This window comes from Vitis riparia, chromosome 8 (genome assembly GCF_004353265.1).
Source record: "Vitis riparia cultivar Riparia Gloire de Montpellier isolate 1030 chromosome 8, EGFV_Vit.rip_1.0, whole genome shotgun sequence".
Taxonomy (NCBI): domain Eukaryota; kingdom Viridiplantae; phylum Streptophyta; class Magnoliopsida; order Vitales; family Vitaceae; genus Vitis; species Vitis riparia.
In genome coordinates, this window is record NC_048438.1 from 13,712,108 (window position 1) to 13,732,883 (window position 20,776).

General features: G+C 36.0%; 3 protein-coding genes across 12 annotated transcripts; 2 read left to right on the forward strand and 1 right to left on the reverse strand.

Annotated features, from left to right (window-relative positions):
- The first annotated feature begins 1,577 nt into the window (after positions 1 to 1,577).
- LOC117919930 (pentatricopeptide repeat-containing protein At5g42450, mitochondrial) lies at positions 1,578 to 6,355 on the forward strand. 3 transcript variants are annotated; one of them, XM_034837241.1, is made up of 3 exons: positions 1,578 to 2,222; positions 3,200 to 3,436; positions 3,606 to 6,355. In XM_034837241.1, exon 3 carries the CDS (start codon positions 4,638 to 4,640, stop codon positions 6,306 to 6,308), a length of 1,671 nt encoding a protein of 556 aa, XP_034693132.1. In that variant the 5' UTR covers positions 1,578 to 2,222; positions 3,200 to 3,436; positions 3,606 to 4,637; the 3' UTR covers positions 6,309 to 6,355. The 3 variants fall into 3 exon arrangements, with proteins under 3 accessions (XP_034693132.1, XP_034693130.1, XP_034693131.1); XM_034837239.1 differs by having other exon boundaries at positions 1,578 to 1,971; positions 2,068 to 2,222; positions 3,200 to 6,355; XM_034837240.1 differs by lacking the exon at positions 1,578 to 2,222 and adding an exon at positions 2,666 to 3,089 and having other exon boundaries at positions 3,200 to 6,355.
- Positions 6,356 to 7,319: 964 nt separating this feature from the next.
- LOC117919631 (60S ribosomal protein L23a-like) lies at positions 7,320 to 10,477 on the reverse strand. Its single transcript, XM_034836838.1, has 4 exons — positions 10,432 to 10,477; positions 10,275 to 10,327; positions 8,317 to 8,683; positions 7,320 to 7,550 (listed from the first exon to the last, which is right to left on the reverse strand). The coding sequence occupies exons 2-4, from the start codon at positions 10,288 to 10,290 to the stop codon at positions 7,466 to 7,468; spliced, it is 468 nt and encodes a 155-aa protein (XP_034692729.1). The 5' UTR covers positions 10,291 to 10,327; positions 10,432 to 10,477; the 3' UTR covers positions 7,320 to 7,465.
- Positions 10,478 to 13,833: 3,356 nt separating this feature from the next.
- Positions 13,834 to 20,445, forward strand: LOC117920431 (serine/threonine-protein kinase AFC1). Of its 8 annotated transcripts, XR_004652245.1 has the most exons (14): positions 13,834 to 14,143; positions 14,289 to 14,490; positions 15,063 to 15,089; positions 15,205 to 15,358; positions 15,445 to 15,493; positions 15,610 to 15,724; positions 15,950 to 16,041; positions 16,326 to 16,482; positions 16,568 to 16,632; positions 16,936 to 17,033; positions 17,128 to 17,233; positions 19,624 to 19,828; positions 20,056 to 20,193; positions 20,283 to 20,445. XR_004652245.1 is itself a non-coding variant. In XM_034837954.1 (13 exons), the coding sequence occupies exons 1-12, from the start codon at positions 14,036 to 14,038 to the stop codon at positions 19,780 to 19,782; spliced, it is 1,332 nt and encodes a 443-aa protein (XP_034693845.1). In that variant the 5' UTR covers positions 13,834 to 14,035; the 3' UTR covers positions 19,783 to 19,828; positions 20,056 to 20,445. The 8 variants fall into 8 exon arrangements, 7 of the variants coding, with proteins under 7 accessions (XP_034693845.1, XP_034693848.1, XP_034693844.1 ...); XM_034837954.1 differs by having other exon boundaries at positions 20,056 to 20,445; XM_034837957.1 differs by lacking the exons at positions 20,056 to 20,193; positions 20,283 to 20,445 and adding an exon at positions 19,215 to 19,322 and having other exon boundaries at positions 19,624 to 19,713.
- Positions 20,446 to 20,776: the final 331 nt, after the last annotated feature.

Genomic DNA, 20,776 nt, shown 5'->3' on the forward strand with positions numbered 1-20,776 from the left:
AATTAGGTGGATATAGTAATGTTGACTTTACAAAAAAAATATCTATATAACCATATTGATTCTGATCATAGAGTTCAAATGAGAGATGGTGATACAAAAAGTGTTATGGCTTACTTGTGTGGAAAGACTTAAATGAATCAATCATTTTATTACAAGTAGAATGTTGGTGAAGACAACGATCTAACAAACCTGTTTTGGGCAGATTCTATAAGTAGATTGGATTACACTTGTATTGGAGATGTTTTAGCATTTGATACTACTTATTGAACTAATGCTTATTGAAAACCATTGGTCATACTAGTTGACATTAACCATCACCATCAAACTATATTGTTTGGATGTGCATTATTAGTAAATGAGACTGTTAGTAGTTATACATGGGTTTTGGAGACATTTTTGGATGTAATGAATAATAAGAAGCCCCTTTTTGTTATTATTAATGGGGACAAAACAATGTGTAAAGCCATTGAGAGGATATTTTCAAACTCTTATCTTCGAATATGTGTTTAGCATATTCAGCACAATGCATTCACTAATGTCGATATCAAATACATCGTTGAAGAATTTGAATGTACATAGAGTGATATATTGGAAATGTTTAATTTTCATGGATAGTATAATGGATCATCCAATGGTATCATAATGGATGGTCAGGATTTATTCTTTATCATCCAATGGTATCATGATTAAGAAAATACTTATTTGGTCTCTTGTTTAATAGGAAGGCATTAAGATAAAATATTTTTAATATCCATATAAATCCTCATATCCTACTTTTAGAACATCTGGGTTATCCAAACAAAAGTTTCTTAAAAAAAAAAATATAGAATAAAAAACATTCCTTCTCAGTGGTTTGAGCCTTGCCTATTCTGGGTTATTGGGCTGACACTGATGAAATGCCCCAATATCTTAATGTAATTTACTAAAGCCCAGATCTAATGGGTTATTATTGGGCCCATTCTCTAAGCAACCAACACTGCAACAAGCATAGGGTTGGGTCTCACGTGGCTCAGCCCATCACAATCAAAGTTCCAATCCCAGCCAATTTTAAGCTTGTTAATTAGGAACATATCATAATCAACTTCCATTTTTATATCATCTCAAAATGTGAACCTGCAGATGGCCCAAGTCAATAATAGGACCATTTGAACGGTGGTTAACAGCCTAAACTAAGTGCATTCCAACCGTTAAACACCACTTCTCATTCGCTTCAGCTGCGGCTCTACCAACACGTGGCGTCTCTGAGGGAGAGGTCCAACATCAAGCTTACAGAGCAATGCGGTCGTAATATGGGCAGGTGTCACGCGTCCATTCATGGATGGGTATGGCGATGACTTTTACCACCATCTGCATGTGCTTTTCGATTGAAAATGAAGCCAACTATAGATTTATTATGTACTTTACATGAAAGCCAAAACATGGGGCGAGGGTTTGGATTATGAAAGGACAGAAAAGATCTAATGATGAAAGAAAGCGCGTGTTTGGGTTGATGGATAAGCCATACATATTGTTCTGTCATCATCATTTTTCTCATTTTTCCTTTCTCCTTTTCTCCAAATGAAACGGCCCGTTTGTGCTGGCCAAAGTTGCGTCAAGGGTGGAAGTCCTTGAAAAGATATGTGCACATAAGGCCCCGACATGGTAGGGTGTGAAAATTTTTTTATCATTTCCATTAAGATTCAATCTTACTTTCTGAAACTTTTGAATCCAAACCATAGTACAAAAGATTTCAATCATCATATCCTGGGTCACCTTCCATTGAGTAAAAAAAACGGAAAACAGGGCGAAGTCAAACAGAAAACGAGAAGTAGTTGGGAAAAACATTCTCCCTGCGCAGTTTACTCCATGGTTCGTTTTCATGGAAATGTAACTGGATTGACAACAAGGGAAATGACAACTGTACTGACAATGAGCTGAAGACACAATCCCGAGAAGTACGGAGGGTTTTTCATGGGTTTTAATATCTTACAAGTAAGAAATGGCAGAGTCAGGCAATACTCTGCTTTTCTTTCTGCTTTCAAATAATTATTTTTGGAAGGGTTTGACATTCCTTATTTTCTTCGAAAGTGGGGTTCTATTAATGTTATTTCTCTAGAAAATCCTCGCTTTCTTTTATAGAATCTTTGCCTCTGTGAACGGCTCAAAACTCTTCAGTTTTTCTCCCACCATCATCATTCTTTGTGAAGGGAGAGAGAATGGCTTCCCTTTGGGCTTCTCAAGAGGTGAGTTAACTTTTTCTTTCCATCATCTATGCTTTCCAGTTGGGTTTCTTGGCCATTTGGTTTTGGCAATTTTAATCATTTTTCTTTGTCTTTAATTTGATGTGCTCTGCTGTATGTGTCATGCATGGAAGGTGGATTCTGATTGGGTTTCTCGGTAATAATAAGATAGTCCAATTCCTCTATGATTCTTTCAGAATTCGCTGTCCAGTTAACGAGGAATTGAGTCGCTCTTTTGCCGGAATTTTTACGTTTCTTTTGCCCCTTGAATGGGTTTTAAAGATTTCTTCAATCCTGATAGACCTTCATATTGTAGATTTTTTGTGTTTAGGAGAAAAGGTGTTGTCCATTTGGAAATTACTTTTTCAACTATTAAGAGAATGTTAAAATATTCTTTCTTTTGAAACATATCTTCATATTTTATTGAGATTGCGGATATACTTTTCTTTCTTTAATAGGAAAATGAAGAAAAATGGTTCCAAAAGGCCAAAAAATCGAATATAGAATCATAGAATCACAGATTCACAATTTGTACAGGAGTCATGACTAGGGTGTATGCTTGTTTCTCCCTGTTCAAAACCAGTGGGCTTTGTGATGGTGGTTTTGCGGAATTTGCAGCTCACATGTTCACCAATTTGTCTAAGATGCAAAATAATTAAAAAAAAAAAAAAAAAAAGACTAATAGTTATTCCTCCTCTCTTTTAGCCCAATTGACCTGAATACTTAATCTCTTTTATGTGATGAATAAATCTGGGAGGGGTGAACTGGGAAATCATTACTCACCAAAATAGCTTCTTGTTGAGCACAGAATAGAAGGTGTCATTGTTGATGGAGGCCTGTGATCTATTGCTTTATCATAAAACTAATTCGGTATTTGACTGCTTAGAGCAATATATCTGATTCAAGATATTTGATTGCATTCTAGAAATCACGTACCATTGTGTTTGCATGAGATGTCTTATAATCTGCGTTTATGACAGGGTATACTTGACCTGAAGCACAAGCTTCTCTGCACCACCTTTGAGCTAGAATCGGCGAGAACAGAAGCAAAAGAGGAGATGATGAGAAGTGAGGAGAATATAAAGCAGCTACTGCAGCTCTTAAAGATAGCTTACCTAGAAAGAGATCAAGCAAGAGGTCAATTGCAGAGTCTACTGAACATCGGCTTGCCGTCTGGGCCAGTTAAAATCCACCCAACACCTCCACATGCCCAACCTGTAAGCCTTCTTCCTCCAGAAATCGCAAAAGCAAACTCATGCTTCAAGAAATCTGATAATTTGTCAGGGGCATACGATTGCCATTCCTATCGTCCATACCCACTAGATTGCCTTTTAGACGCAATCCTCCCCACTCAAGACTTGTCTAATACAGACATGGCTGATTCAGGTACTTTGGGAGCATCCAAACAAGCTTTTGATTATGGGGGGTCTATGTCGGTGGGTATTGTCTCTTCTGAAGCAGGCATGATTGATCGAGCTTCCATGGTAATTGACAATCTGGTCAAGAGAAAGCCACTGCCTCAGAAGGGAGGACTCCTAAAGGCTGTCATAGAAGCAGGTCCATTGCTTCAGACTCTACTTCTGGCTGGACCTCTTCCTAGATGGCAAAATCCTCCCCCAATGCAAAATTGGCAAATTCCAACCATTCCCATTCCAATTGAAGAAGGTGCTGCTGGTTTAGTTGACCAGAAATCTATTGTCAGTTTGAACTGCACATCGAGTACTTCATACTTGGAGATCTCTCATGGATACTTTCAAAACTCTTCTTCATCAATGTCCTCCTCTGCACATGGTTCTGGCTCATTCCTGAACAGAGGATGCCCATCATCTGATGGTACTGATGGTACTGATAGTGATTTCATGCAAAATCATATCCCAGCTGGAAAGCGAAGAAGGCTCTAAGGATAGTATAACATCTGGTTTTTCTCCTTGTTTATAAATATGGATATTAATTGATGATGGTGTAACTAGTAATTGGGATAGTTAGGTCCTGATTGGATATTTATTTTTTGTATATCCATTGCTGGTTTTCTTGTTATGTAAACTAGCGTGATTAATGTTACAAAGCAAAACTCTCATAGCATAGGATGCACCATGTCAAAAATCTTTATACAGTTATTAGCTCCATATTCTTCTGTCTCCCTTGGCCTCCTCGTATCTCTAAATTTGTGAGTTGGGCTGTTTTTCATGCGGCCACATCCTCCTGGGCTGCCATTTCTTGTATAACCTGCTAACTAAAAGTAATTGTTTTTTCCTCATTTGATTTCTGAGAGAGGACGAAAGCCTATTTAATTTGTTGAGTCCGTGCCACTGTGATCTCATGTGCCCAAATAAAACGGCTTTAGTATTTTAAGTTTCAACAAGGCCATCCCAACACCCACCTTTAGGTTTAGGATCTGATCTACTGCATTGATTTTCCATGAAATCTCCATGTTTTTCTAGGACTCGTAACCATTTTTACTGTGATAGCATCATGCACTCCATAGCTTACAAGACTTTGCACTCTCTAGCTAAATTCAAGCCACAAAGAGAAACCCACGCCTTAGCTTGCAACCAATTCAAAGAAAGCCAGAGAGCTCATGGCCGTGCCATCAAACTAGGAACCACTATCCTTGAACCAGACATCGTTTGCTCATACTCTGCATCAAAGGCATTATGGGATGCTTGTAAATTGTTCGATGAAGTGCCTAACTGGGACGTGGTGTCGGCCACAGCCACAATTGGCTGCTTTGCTCGATATCATCATCATGAAGAGGCCATCTATTTCTTCTCAAGGATGTTAGCGTTGAATATCAAGCCTAACCAGTTCAGCTTTGGTACCGTAATTCCCTCATCGACTGCTCTGCAAGACCTTAATTCAGGCAGGCAACTCCATGCTTGTGCAATTAAGATGGGCCTTGAATCGAATGTGTTTGTGGGTAGTGCAGTTGTCGATTTTTATGCCAAGTTGACCAGTATAAATGAAGCCCAGAAAGCTTTTGAAGATACCCATGAGCCCAATGTCGTTTCTTACACAACTTTAATACGTGGGTACCTGAAGAAAGAGAGGTTTGATGATGCTCTTGCACTTTTCCGGAGGATGCCTGAGAGAAATGTAGTTTCATGGAATGCAATGATTAGTGGGTACAGCCAAATGGGCTACAACGAAGAGGCTGTGAATCTTTTTATTGTGATGCTGAGAGAAGGCATGCTGCCTAATGAGCGTACTTTTCCTTGTGCTATTAGCGCAGTTGCCAATATAGCAGCTCTTGGCATGGGCAGAAGCTTTCATGGTTCTGCGGTTAAGTTCTTGGGTAAGTTTGATGTGTTTATTGGGAATTCTTTAGTTAGCTTCTACGCAAAATGTGGAAGCATGGAAGAGAGTCTCTTGGTCTTTAATACACTTCCCAAGAAAAATATAGTCTCTTGGAATGCTTTGATATGTGGCTACGCCAACCATGGAAGAGGAATGGAAGCCATAGATTTCTTCGAGAAAATGCAGGACACAGGACTAAGGCCTAACAGTGTTACTCTTCTCGGCCTATTATTGGCTTGCAACCATTCCGGTCTTGTTGACAAGGGCTATTCATATTTCAACAAAGCAAGGGTAGAGGAGCCCGGCCTGCTAACGCCTGAGCACCATGCGTGTATGGTTGATTTACTCTCACGCTCTGGGCGTTTCAAGGAAGCAGAGAAGTTTCTTCATGAACTGCCTTTTGTTCCAGGAATTGGGTTTTGGAAAGCCTTGCTTGGCGGCTGCCGGATCCATTCAAATATGGAATTGGGGGAGCTCGCAGCCAGAAAGATACTGGCTTTGGACCCTGAAGATGTGTCATCATATGTGATGCTGTCCAACGCACATTCTGCAGCTGGTAGGTGGCAGAGCGCGTCAATGATAAGGAAGGAGATGCGGGAGAAGAGGATGAAGGGAGTTCCAGGTTCCAGTTGGATTGAAATCAGAAGCAAAGTTCATATCTTTGTTACAGGGGATAGAAACCATGACCAACACGATGAGATTTATCAGGTATTGGGATTTTGTATTCAACATTTAAGGGAGACTTATTCTTTGGGCCATCCTGAGGTGGAGGATATAAAACTTTATTATCAGTAAGAGGTTCTTCATCAAAAAATAAAAAATTGAAAACATCTTTTTATTTTTTTTTTGTCTTTTCTTTTTTTCTTTATTATTATTTCTCTTTCTTTCACTATTATTATCATTATTATCCGAATTTTTAATACTTTTTAGTATAATAATTAGATATGTACTATATAAAATAATATTTTTAATATTATTTATTTTTGTTATTTAATATTAGTATGATTGTAAGTCTTTATTTAACAGAACAAAAAAAAAATACTACCTTATTGATCTTTTTCTACAAAAGAGCCTACTCTCTTTAAATCTAATTTTGAAAAAAAAAACAAAAAATCATTTTTCCAATGGTAAGAACATTTTGAACAATATGGAGGAATCAAATGACCTTGAGAACAATATATTTGGCTGAGCTAGATTTGTTGCTTGAATTCCTATAATTTCCTATAATTTGATAGTCTTCCTTCACCCTAATTCTTCCCATGTTTAAAGGGGAGTGAGTCGGACTTCCTATTTGCCCGATCAGGCAAACGAGCAAGGACAAGGACCATCCTCATGCTGAAAAGATACCCAGAAGAAGTGGCGGGCAAACACCGCACACAATTGGTAAAGGCCTGAGGTCAGAATGCTCAACAATAATAAGTTCCTAAAATTGGGTCACCAGAAGAATCCATCCACACGAATGGCTGATCACAATCCACTAGCTATACATTCTCATAAGGTAGTCTGGCTCAAACCATGATTCAACTTGGAAGTCTGGCTCAAACCATGATTCAACTTGGAAGCACTGCAGAAACAAACCTGGTCCCAAATAATCAACTCTTTTGAAAGCTTTTGTAGGATGGGTTCCATAGTTGGATATTTCTCCACAGTTCAGGTTAAGTACCCCATTAATACAAATTGCATTACCATCCACTAGGGAAGGTGGATAGATGTCTCTTCCAGAATGACAAGATTTGAGCAGGCACCTCATCAAAGAAGTGTGGATGCAAACAAAAGAAAAAATGGGGCAATGGTTCAGCTTAGACATCCAGCTAAAATGCAACTCAATCAAAACCCATTTATGTAATTATAGCCTCATCTCTCCGATCAAGGTTCTCAACCAACATTGTAATTAAAATATAAAATACTTCAAGCAAAGACATAATTTGAATCTAGAAAGGTTGGTTACTATTTTAAATAATACCAATCTTGTTTGCCACATCCAAAGCATCATAATCTGGCGTCAACCTAACATATGCTTTCTTTGTCCCATCAGGCCTGAAATAAAAGACAAAAGGATATATAGAACAAAATTTAGGAAAGGTATAAAACTGGAAAAAGAAAACACCACCAACTCGATATATATATATATATATATATAAGAAAGCTAGACTGCTGCATCTAAAGCAAGAAGAAAAATTACAGAACAAAATTAGAAATATGCATCACTATGATCTAAAGAGCTGTGTAGATTCAGTTCCGGGGATGTATATGGATTTCAAAAGAATTAAACCCTTCCATTTTCTTTTGCAGATCATCTGAAGGCACAAAGTATTCTTGGAATAGAGTCCTTTCCCACGATGAATACAGCAAAACAAGAGATCATGATAAACTATTTTCATACAGTGTCTTCAAATGCAGTCGTTTGCTGTGCAACTAACTACTTGTCCTAAACATGATGTATGTATGATTTTTAAAAATAACAAAAGAGCTGAAATTTTTCTCAAATGAAAATTTTGATATTGTCCACAAATCACAAAATATGAGGAAAGGCGAAAACAGTTACTCATCAAATGAATCCAGATTTGATACTTCAAACACATCAAATCAAACAAGGAAAAAGAAAACAGAGAAGAAAAAAATTCCTCAGAAGAATTTGGATTTAGAGTTAAAAGCACATCAACCAGGATGCATCAAATAATATAGGAAGAAGTAAAAAGAATATGCCAACAAAAAATGATAATCATATAAATTGTTGCAACTGAAAAAAAAAAGCCAATAATATCAATTGAACTGCTGAGAAGATTCAAAATGAAGTCTTTACCTGATCAAGGTATTCACTTTCTTGGTCTGAATGTCATACATTTTCTTCATTGCATCCTTTATCTTCTTTTTGTCAGCACGGATGTCAACAATGAAGACAAGAGTGTTGTTGTCTTCAATTTTCTTCATTGCAGACTCAGTTGTGAGGGGATATTTGAGGATCTGGTACTGGTCAAGCTTGTTCCTGGGAGGGGCACTAATGCGAGGGTACTTGGGACTTCTTTCCTTCTTCAGTGTCCTTGGCCGGTGAAATGTAACTGATGTTCGTATTTTCTTGGCTTTCTTCTTAAAAGTCCCTCCACCTGATTTCACTGTCTTGGCAGCCTTTTGGGCCTGGGCTTTTGGGTCAGTCTTTTTTGTGGATTCAACTGCATTGAGAAAAAATCACCCTAAGCCTAGTAACAAAGTCCAACAACATTTTTTGATGGATGTAACAAAGTCCAACAACATCAATACCAGGTATTTTCTAGGCAAAGTAAAGAGGTGCTAAGAAAATGAGTTAACTCCAGAGAAGAAAGAGATTGCATGGCATTGGCTTACAACTGAGTAAACAAATGGATCAGACCATCATTATTTACCAAAAAACATGGACACTAAAGTTATATAATAGCGAGTAGACCAATGATATGCAGGTCATGCAATCAGACACTCATTATAGTTATTTCAAACGACTATTTAATAATCATAATACCAACTAAAGTTTGCTTTCCATGCTGTAACTAACCACACTACACAGGTTAAGATCTATAGCAGGCCTTTAAATAGAATTCAGACCCAGATGCTAGAAAAAGACCTAATGGGTCTTGAGGAATTACCAAGAAATTCTTTGATTTGTTAAGGAAATATCTGTCTTTCACATTTCCATGAATAATGACATTGAGTAATATCAAGAAAGCTTTTCAAGGAAAAATTGTGACTGATCAAGTGATTTTCTCAAAAACTAAGTGTCATTCCTTCCTTCCTTCCTTCCTTCCCATTCACCTTTCTCAATAGCAGAACAGTTTAATAAACCCTGAACCTCTCATTCTCTATGTTGCTCTGCAAAAGGTAACCTGTGACTTCTATTAAAGTTCGAAACTGCTCCTCTCCCATAGAATGGTAGCAGCCGAAATCTGCAGTTTGATTTTATTTCCTTCACACTCCAACTCAACTCAACAAAACAAAGCCTTAAACCACAACTGCACAGGCTTAGCGACACTCCACAGTCCACGCTTATTTTCTCTGTCTTGGATCATATATTCCATTAAATCATTAGGACCTTTAACTTAATTCAAGTCCCATGTTCCAATTTTGAAATCAAAACTAATCTTCCCATGTTCCAATTTTGAAATCAAAACCAATCTTACTTGCTGCTGTGCACAGCACACATTATGATATAAATCATTTGCAAAATTGAGAACCGATACTTTCTTTGTGGACAAGGGAGTTGCCAGAGAAGCTTAGATAGATAATCAGTTCCTTGATCATGCCTGAAGATTTCTAATAAATGCATAAGTTTTTTTTATAAAAAAAATAAAAAAATCTTTCTTTTCCATTAAGGCTATCTTAAATCTTTTTTTGAAAATTTTAATTTAAATAATGGTATTGAACCTTATTCCTCACTAACTAAACAATGAAAATGTAATGGAAATGTGATGAGCTGATACATCATTCATATACCCTCAACTAAAATTTGCGACGAAGCATTTTCCAAGGAAGACCCAAACAACATGCAAAGCGCTTCTGCTAAAAATTACATGATACTCCCAATTTTTTATGAAATTGGCTCTCCTCTGTTATAAAATAAAAATAAACCCTTGTTTTTCACTCATTATTTCCGAGAACCAGTCAAGGTTTCCCCCCCCCCCCCAAAAAAAAAAACAACAACTCGAAATCAAGAAAATCGCATCACGAACACAAAAATGGTAATAATCTGATACACACACGCATTCCACAGGATGAGAATGGCTACATACATACCTTTCGAAGGAGCCATTGGCCACCAAATGTTACCTAAAAGGCTAAAACTCTACCTGTAAAAACAATTCACAATACACATCAGATATAAAATTAGTTGTAAACGTAAAATCAGATGTCGGAGAGAGACCGAGAGAGAAAGAGAGAGCAGCAGCAGCACCTGTTTACAACTGACGAACTAGGGTTTCCCGAGACGGTGAAGACGATAACTGGAGTTTTATATGATTAATTTTTTATGTCCCATAAGCTTGTCTATTTTTTATGCCCAAAATACCCTCACTTAATATATCCATATTAAATAATAATAAAAAATGTCTTTTTTTAATGGAACAATTTATGATTAATTTTTGTTACTTTTTCTAGATTTAATAGTTGTAAGATTAATTTTTTATTTTATTTAAAGTAAAAACTTTTTTCTTTTTTACATGAGATTATAAAATTATATTTTCTTGAAATGAGTTAAAACTTTTCTCTACATCTTTATATTTATATCTTATTTTCAAAATATTTTTATTTTCATTTTGATTCATGACCGATTCATATTCTTTTTCTTACACCTAATTTTTTTTCTTTTTCTTTTTAAGGATTTGAGTCAAACTTGAGATTTTATTGTACTAAGACTTCCAAATCAAGTCTTTAAGTTTTATATTAACTACTTTATAGTTATAAATTTTCTTAAAAGATGTCTCGCTTTTGAACTCCCCACCTGATACCTTATACTTAGCAACTTTCAATTGATACCCCCACACTTGTATCCACTTCACTAAACCTATAATAAAAAATTTGATAAAAATAAAAATTTTTGTTTATAATTTGACATAATGAAATACAAATAAAATTAAGATTGAATGGTACACATAAATGAAATATAAGTGCATTTTTAGAACACTTCCCAGTACTTAATAACATTCAATAATGATTTAGAGCTCTTTTCCCATTAATACAAGAAGTTGAAGTCTTTAAATAAGAATTGAAAACTCATAATTGTTAAACACAATCTAGGTTCAATCGGTCAATTGACTACTAGTTGTTAGGGTTATCATTACCCAACCACCTTAATTAGTTCTCTTCTACTCAATCCGTCACATTATAAAGTGCATATAATACCTTAGTTCGAGGCTTAGAATCTCTAATAACTTGTATTCGATTTTGAAAACTCTTAAAAACAAATTTATGAATTATTAGATTCACGATTTTAATAAAAACATGAATTCATCCAATTCATAAAAAAATAAAAATAAAAATAAAGAGTAAAATAATTTAATACTTTGATGATCTTAGGTGCATAAGTAAAAATAAAATGCATATTCCTAATGCATTAATAACCTTACAAAAAAAATTTGACGAAAGGTCTTTATTGATATTTTCTTTGAGATGTTCTCATTCTTCTTGATTGGATTTTTCTTTGGTTTAATTTATCTTTAGCTTAATTTATCTTTATGATTTTCATTTTAGAAGATTTCTTGCCTAAATATTTATATACTGTGAAAAAAGAAAGGATTAAAAAGACTCGTAAAAAAAAAAGATATATGGTATAAAAACTTATTAATATCCTAAAGGATCACTAAAACTTAATGTCCTACTAAATCATCAAATGTTTAAAGTAGGAGATAAGATGTTTAAGTACATAGGAGAATCATTACAATAGTTTTAGACTATTAAACTTCAAATCTTTACAATTTCATATCTTGTTCCTTCATGGCGTCTCATTTGAAAGGAGTCTAAGTACAAAAGGGAACATACCTATTATAGTAAACGGGATTTGCAACAATGGGTTCAACAAAAGTTCCATGTGTCCATTAGCCAATCAACCATATCAAACACTCTTAAAAAATCTTGTGAGGTGAGATGAAAAATAGCAATGTTAAGCAGAAAAACCAACAAAATACCCAAAGTTATAATAGACATTCTATGAGTGGTTTCTTCGATATCAAGAGAAAGTGAAAAGGGCTAAAGAAATAATCCAAACCAAAGCAAAAGAGTTTTTGCCTAAATGATTCAAAATTTAGCTTCTCTTGTGACTAACTAGATCATTTCATATTGAGACATAAAATAAAGTGTTAACAACGATTAAGTGAAACTGGATAAGTTGTTATATAGAACATTGACAATGTTTTATTGAAAATACAAACTAAACTATACCAATTTCATTTGAAGGATATTTACAATATAGATTAAACATGGATATTTTATTGATTAGAAAAATATTTGTTTGCTACAAAGCAATTGCAAGGATGCAAGAAGGTAACGAGAGAATTATTATTGTTGTTTGTTGCAATGGAAATTATTTCCACAAAGCACCCCTTTAGTTTATTGGTCAGTATGGTAATCCTAAATGCTTTAGATGTGAACATGTGCAATCTTAGTTGCCACTATAGAGCAAACAAGAGAGTGTGGGTGATAGAGATGTTTTCTTAAAGTAAACAATCTTTGTTGCCACTATAGAGCAATCTTAGTTTACTTTTTCAAGCATTTGTTGGTTGATTTGACAAGAAAATGAATGATAGAGATGTTTTCTTGAAGTAAACAATCGCTCAACCCATCCAAAAGATTATTGCGGCTTGAGAAGAGTAGAATTATTTTTCTCGCCTCTTAATACAACACCAAAGATTCAACCATGTGAAGTTGTGTTATTTGAGCACTCAAAATTCATTATCAATTTTGTTTTTATTCTAACATCTTGGAGGTCTATGAGTTAGGAGTGGAGTAATAAATCTTGAAAAGATTAACATATTCAATGTTATCAACTTCGCTAATATGACTTGGGACTTTGATGTGAAGACAATAACTACAAACTATTTTCAATATTACAAGATTTGATTAGATAAAGATATGATTTATAAACCATCGGTTAGCAAAGACGAACACATTCTTGGATCGTGTGAAACCATTGTTAGTTTACAATATAGGAATGTTATAGATGTTGAGCATCTTTTAAATTATCGTATTGGGAATTATATAGCAATGAAATCTTGTAATGATGAAAAGATTATTGAAGGGGTAATGAATAGGATTATTGATGATCCTCATGATCCAGATAGTTGTATTTACTAATTGTTTCTTCAAAAGAGGTATTTCAACTAGTAGTAACCTTAAATGAATACTTGTTACAATATGAAAAAAAAAACACTAGATGCAATGTATGCATCGCAAAAAATTAAGGACAACATTGAGTTTAATATAAGTACAAAGAAAAAACAAACTTATAGAAGTTATAAAAAAATATTTAATCATTATGAATTTTTGTTTTTTATTTTGTTCTAAAGTAATTCATTAATTTTTTATTAAATATTTATTTATCAAGGTTTTCTTATAGGAGACTACAACTCATGGATGGGCCGGAGAGCCAGAAATTGGAATTCAAGTTGGACCTGAAATCCTCGATTTCGACAAGCTCAACCCAAATTCAAAACGGAAACACTAAGCCAGGGCCCAAGCACTAGATCATGAATGTGGACACGCAGCTGTCTTCTATGAGAGCAAGTGGGGCCCACCTCTTTCACGTTGTTGAATCCACGATTAAATTCAAGGCCCCGCCTTCTAACCACGGTTGCAATAACCACACATTGGGTTCTCCTCACCTGACTCTGGTTATCTCCTTCCCAGATTATCATCAGATCTGCTTCGGATTAGGGTTTCAGGATCCCTATGTTTCCATCAATTTCTTCCGAATTCCCCATTCCACTTTCAATTCTCACCTCCAAATCTTCTCCAACTCGTAATATTTCCTCTTTGCAAATGCGTTTTCTTCGAATCTGAGAAAAATGGAGACACAGAGGATCACAGAATTTCCACACAAGAACATGGACAAACGCCCGAGGAAACGTCCTCGCTTGACCTGGGACATGCCTCCTCCCCTTCCCCCTCCCAAGGTTTGTTCTGATTTGAGATTCGATGTTCTATTTTTGGTTGGATTTCGAGATTTTCTTTATTTTCACAAAGAATCGTATGTGAAATTTGTACTTTTGAGATTTTTTTCCTAATTTTTAGAAAATGTATTTGATTGACGAGAATCAGGTTGTTTCTTTGCCTTTGCTTGTGAATCTTCATGTTGTGCAGGTTGTTCCGGGGATGTATTGCAGTCAGGAGTTTGTGTCTAACTACCCCTACTCGTCTCTTTTCTACAAGGGAGTCACTCGCAATGGATCACCGCCTTGGAGGCCTGATGATAAGGACGGCCATTATATTTTTGCCATTGGAGAAAATTTAACTCCGAGATGTAATCTCTAACTACTACTTTAGTTTGAATTTTTGTTTTGAATTTTGGGTTTTGCAATGAAGCCTGTACTTTTAGTTTCATCTGCCGATTACATTGGGTTTGGTTGTATATGGGTGGTAGGTTACAAGTTTCTTGGTGCATAAAAATTGGCTTAGTTGATGAACCCTCTTTGTTCCACCAAAATCGTTGGTAAACAAAAGAGAGTGTTTGAGATTTTGTTTGCTTTTGATCTGTTGATCCATGAGTGAAGCCATTGAGCGCCTCATAATTCAGCGGAAAATTGTTTATCTTTATAGAGTAGCTTTTTTTGGTGGGAGGATGGGGGGAGGACCCTAACAAGGATTGTTAAAAGGAGTTTGGATTGGCAACCATTGAACCATTTGTGTTCACACTGTTCTATTTGATCTTACATCTATAAGCAAGCAAGATTTGAGTGATGATAATTTATATAAATCATTTATTTGCAGATGGCTTCATTCTTTCAACGACCTGCTATCTTCTGTTCTTGTTTGACCTAATATTCATTCATAACTTGGTGTGACTGATACCAATGTTTACCTTTATGATTGCAGACAGGATTATCAGCAAGATGGGTGAAGGTTGGTTTTCTTGTGATCTTTTTAATGCTCCCCTTTTTATTTGTTGTCATCTTCTTCTTCCTTGTATACATGATCTTTATGTTTTAACATACCAATTAGATCTGACTTCTTGTAGGGACATTTGGGCAAGTGCTGGAATGCTTTGACAATGACAAGAAAGAAGTTGTGGCAATTAAAATTGTTCGTTCAATACATAAGTACCGTGAAGCTGCAATGATTGAAATTGATGTGCTACAGAAGCTTGCCAGGCATGATGTTGGAGGCACTCGGTACGGACTCTCTGTCTCTTTGTGTTCTGTTCTTGGTTGTAGAAGTTTGAAGTGTTTTTTGGTATAAGTCGTTTCATTCTTTGCAGTTGTGTGCAAATACGGAATTGGTTTGACTATCGTAATCATATTTGTATTGTAAGTATTTATTGGTACTTGTGATTTGATTCATTTGAAGGGGCAATCCATGTTGTTTTGTGCCTAAATATTCTGTGAGTTAAAAACTTGCGGATGGATTTAAATGGTTTGAGCAGGTCTTTGAGAAGCTTGGACCAAGCTTATACGATTTTCTCCGCAAAAACAGCTACCGTTCTTTTCCTATTGATCTTGTTCGGGAGCTTGGCAGACAACTTTTGGAGTCTGTAGCATGTGTGTGGACAATTCTTGCACCATTCTATCTATATTGCAGTCCCTTGATGCTTAAATGATTTTTAAATGATACCAAGAATCTGGGCATTGATGTTTACTAAATTTCATGTCTTCTTTCAACATTTGTTTAAAACATGAAACACTATTGTTTGAACTAGCATGGTGAATTTAATAGTAAACCCCACATCTGATCCACTGATTCACATCACTTTGTTATCCTTGCAGTTATGCATGATTTACGCCTTATCCACACTGATCTGAAGCCAGAAAATATTCTTCTTGTTTCTTCAGATTACATCAAAGTGCCAGATTATAAGTTTGTATTGCGACATTAAAAAAAAATGCTATTGTTTATATCCATAGTTTCATTGATGATTTTGTGTATGTTCACATGTGTGACTATTGAACAACTTTAGGTTGGAAAAAAAAGACAGTAACCTTTCCTTTCATCTTTATATTGAGTTGGATGTTTTCTTAAACCATGTTAAATGTTTTTGATCCCAATAACCAGTAAATTTCTCAAGGTTCTGATTTTTATTACTGTTTTTAATTTTATTTTATTTACCATTTATTTATTTGAACTCTTTCCTCTGCAATTTAGTTTCTATCGCGGACTATTAAAGATGGTTCCTATTTCAAGAATCTGCCTAAGTCAAGCGCCATTAAGCTCATTGATTTTGGGAGTACAACATTTGAACACCAGGATCACAACTATGTGGTGTCAACAAGACATTACCGTGCACCAGAGGTTATTTTGGGTAATTGTTAACTCCCCATTAGACTCGGTAGTTGGTATTTTGATATTAATAGTTTAGATGATGAATATTGTTCTGTTTACTGCAGGCCTTGGATGGAACTACCCTTGTGATCTATGGAGTGTAGGATGCATACTTATTGAACTTTGCTCAGTAAGTAATTCTGAGTTCTACCTGCCATCCCTGTACTTCCAGATCAAAATCATCGATGGGGAGTTAATTATAATCTGGACTTCTAGATCAATTATGTTTACATTAGATCAGATTAACTATTTTGGTAATGCCAATCTTTGCTAATTAAAACTATTCTTAGGTGCTGTTGCTTCGATCATAAGATTTCAAACCTTAAACCAGGGAATATGACTATGAGTCTGAATATTGATTGTTGGATGTTTCTATTCTTGATTGTGATGTTTGGATTTGAGGTTATATTTCTTCTCTTTTACTCACTGACAGGGGGAGGCCCTTTTCCAAACACATGAGAACTTGGAACATCTTGCAATGATGGAGAGGGTGTTGGGACCTCTGCCCCAACATATGGTGCTGAGAGCTGAGTAAGATAGAGTTTGTCGGTTGTTCCTTTTTTGTGCATTCTTTCACTGCTTCTACATTGGCAATTTTCTTACACCTTTTCTGATCCCTATGCAGCCGCCGTGCTGAGAAATATTTCAGGAGAGGTGCACGATTAGATTGGCCCGAGGGTGCAACCTCTAGAGAAAGCATGAGAGCAGTTTGGAAATTGCCCCGTCTTCAGGTAATTGTTTTGTGTAAATTATATCTCATCATATTATTTGTTGAATCAAATGTTTAAAATTTCACCCAAGTTATCCTTTAATCGTTTTTAGATAAAATGACATGTTGCAGATTTGCTTGCTGTGTGATTGCTTCTTCTCCTTGGGTTTTTTTAGTACCCATATTATTTTGTGATAATTCATATATTTTTCTTGCATTCTTTCTTAGTACATGCTATTTTGCAGAAATTTTTTCTGTTGAAGCAACATGGACATTAATTTGTATTATGCTGGAACCAGAATAGCATGAAAGTACATTGTGTATGATGCTTGTACTGCTTCTGTGATCATTTCTTTACTCTTGTCTATTTATTGCTCTAGTTCTCTGATAAGTTTTTCAACCCAGTAACTAAGAGGGTCTGGATGCAATTTGGGATCTGCTGTGTCTGGTGGTTGCTTCTACCCAAGTTTGAATCTAAGAGATTGAACTTGGCTCAATTCTTGAACTGTTCCAAAATTTTTCTATACCTTGGGTAAAAGTTGATATCTAACACTGTTCGACACATAGTTTTAAAAGGCTCGAGGCGCACCAAGACGCAAAGTTCTTTTGGAGCCTAAGGCGCAAGACTCAACTAAGGCGCGGGCTTTAATGAAATGAGGTGCATTTTAGTTTACATATATAATTTTATATAGTACATCTGGAAAGGTACGCAGCTGCTTCTTCTTCTTCTCTTCTTCCTCTACTCAGTGGCTTCTTCCTCTTCTTCTTCGTCGTCTTCTTCTGTACGCATGAGACGGGAGCCCTAATCTGGGTTGGGCCTTTTTTTTTTTTCAAATTTTTGTTGGGTCAAAACTGGTTGGGCCCCTTTTTTTAAGCCTTAATCTGGGCTGGACCTTTTTTTAAAAAAAAATTGTTGGGTCAAAACCATTCTGGGCTGGGCCCTTTCCTTTTTTTTTGTTGGGCCAAAATGCAGCATTTTGGGCTGCAGATGTTTTAAAGAGGAAGGGGCCAAAATGTTGTGGCCTTTTTTTTTCTTTAAAATAAGCTGCAGCTCAAAATGCTGCGTTTTGAGCCAATTAAAAAAAAAAGGGCCCAGATTAGGATTCTCTGCGCCGCCTCTGCAACTCGTTCGAGGTCAGTGGATGAAGAAGAACAGAAGAAGAAGAAGAAGAAGAAGAGAGAAGGGAGAAGAAAAAGAGTGCCTTTTTGGGGCTTTGCACCTGGCGGAATGCGAGCGCCTTGCGCACCTAAGCTGCGCTTCCTTCAACAGGCCTCACCTGGAGTAAGGTGAGGCGCTGATGGTTCGTGTCTGGCCACCTTGAGCCTAGGCGTGCCTGAAACACGCCTTTCACAACTATGGTTCAACATGGGGACTTCTTGATTTTAAATGTCTGTTAATGTCACAGGAAACTAATATTGGGTTCAGGTGTGTATGTGAACCAATACCAATTGTAAAATGCTATGGCTTATTTTGCTTCAAGATAGAAAAAGAGTATATGAGGAAAAAAAATTTAAAAAGCTAAGAAAAACAATTAATCGATACAAATAGATATATAATAGATCGAGCTGCTTCTTACTGATTTATAGAATTGTTACCATTGAAATTTAGAGAAACTAATAGCACTTATATTCTTTCTATGTATGATGTAATGTAATATGTATTTTTATTTTGCCATGTTTCTCTCTTACTTTTCTGGATCTTTCTAACATTGGCTTATCCATGTAGTATTTATAGAAATGCACTGTGTCAGTGCCATGCAACATTTGCCTATAGCCATTCCCACATGGAGTTGTCTGATGAGGGTAGTTCAGATTGGTTCAAGTGTTAATACATCATAGGCAGTTCTTGCAGAATATTGGGAAATTAAGCATCGAATTACTTACCAATTTAACTAGTTGGCATGCCCCTTAAGATTTGTGTCATTGTTGAGGTTGTTTGATGGCTTAAAACTCACTGTTGCAAAAGAGCCTTTTTTTTTTTTCTATAACCAATTGTTTCACAGATAGGGAATGGTGCTTCTGCTGCTTCTTCATTGCTTCCATTGTGGTCATTGTTGATCCATGCTTTGCTGACTTGGGCGATATAATGTTGAAACGATGGTTCAAATTGGGTGAACCCCTTATCTCTTAAACACCTGCACATGTGAGCATGCATGATCATGTGCATGGGTCCATGCTGAATATATACCAGTATAATCTTTTGCATCCCCAACATATGTGCTTAATTTCCATCAGGAAAGATGGATATTGATCTGTTTGTAGACATTTTGAAATGTATACTGGGGGCTGTTGCTTCTGAGCCATATCATTTTTATTTTCTATTTTCTATTTTCTATTTTCTAACTGTTTGATTTGTATGTAAGATGCAAGGGATATTTTGGGCCTCATTATAATTTGAATTGTTGCATGCAGAACCTTGTAATGCAGCATGTGGATCACTCTGCTGGTGATCTGATTGATCTCTTGCAAGGGCTGCTAAGATATGACCCAGCGGAGCGGCTTAAAGCAAGGGAAGCTCTCAGACATCCTTTTTTCACAAGGGATGTGAGAAGATGTGGCTACCCCTTGTAATTGAAAGCCATCGACCACAATTAGCATAAAGCCACTGCATAAAGAGGTGAAAAAAGTAAAAAGAAAGTGATGGGGGCAGAGATATTGACTGACATTATTACTGACTCTAAGCTGTACTAATTGTATGATTATTACTGTATAGTGGAGTGGACTCTTTCCAATTTCCTATCACGGTTTTCATTTATCTTTGTGATCATCAGATCTACTGTGATTATATTTGAACCCCGAGTTTCTACTAAAATTTCTAGCTTCTTGTGTGCGCCTGGTGAACAGATTGATTCATGTGTTCTCCCAGTCTGATCCCACCTCTTTCCTCTCTATCAAAGGTTGGTCGCCCGTGAGTTACCCTGTAAGCCCTCTCTTTATCCCTGGTCTCCATGTCAAAGGAAGTTGGGTGTTTCAAGTCCAAAGGTAAGCATTTTTCCGGATGATTATGATTATTTAATTGGGAAGTGGTTATTTAATTGGGAATCATTCACTCAAGCTGCCTTTCAACGCAGGTGGGCAATACTAATAGGAGTATTTTACTTTTGACACTGTTCTGTGCAATAACTAGTTTAAGGTTGACACTGTTTTGGCATAAATTTATGGAATGGTCCTGGTTGAATATAAAAAGCGTTAGATATTCAATGCAATAATAGAATAAGGTTTGAATTCCTCGAATATGAAAATGTTCGATATTCATGGAGCAAGGTTTAAATTGATGGTGGGGTCCGCATATGACCTGCGCCTTGAAAAAAAAAGGAGGATATTTCTCTAACAGGCGCGTAATTACTCGTCGGAGTGGATTTTTAGAGAAAGCCAAAGGCGAGACGGGACAAACTTGTACAGGTTAGTGACAATCAAGAGATAATTTAAATGTTTTTATTAATGGTTTCTTCATAAAGATTAACGTCTTAATGTCAATTCTGAAAAGGAACATGAAGTTAATTAAATAACAAATTCTTACGGTACTTTCTTTCTTAGATAGACGGATATTTTTATTTTTCCAACA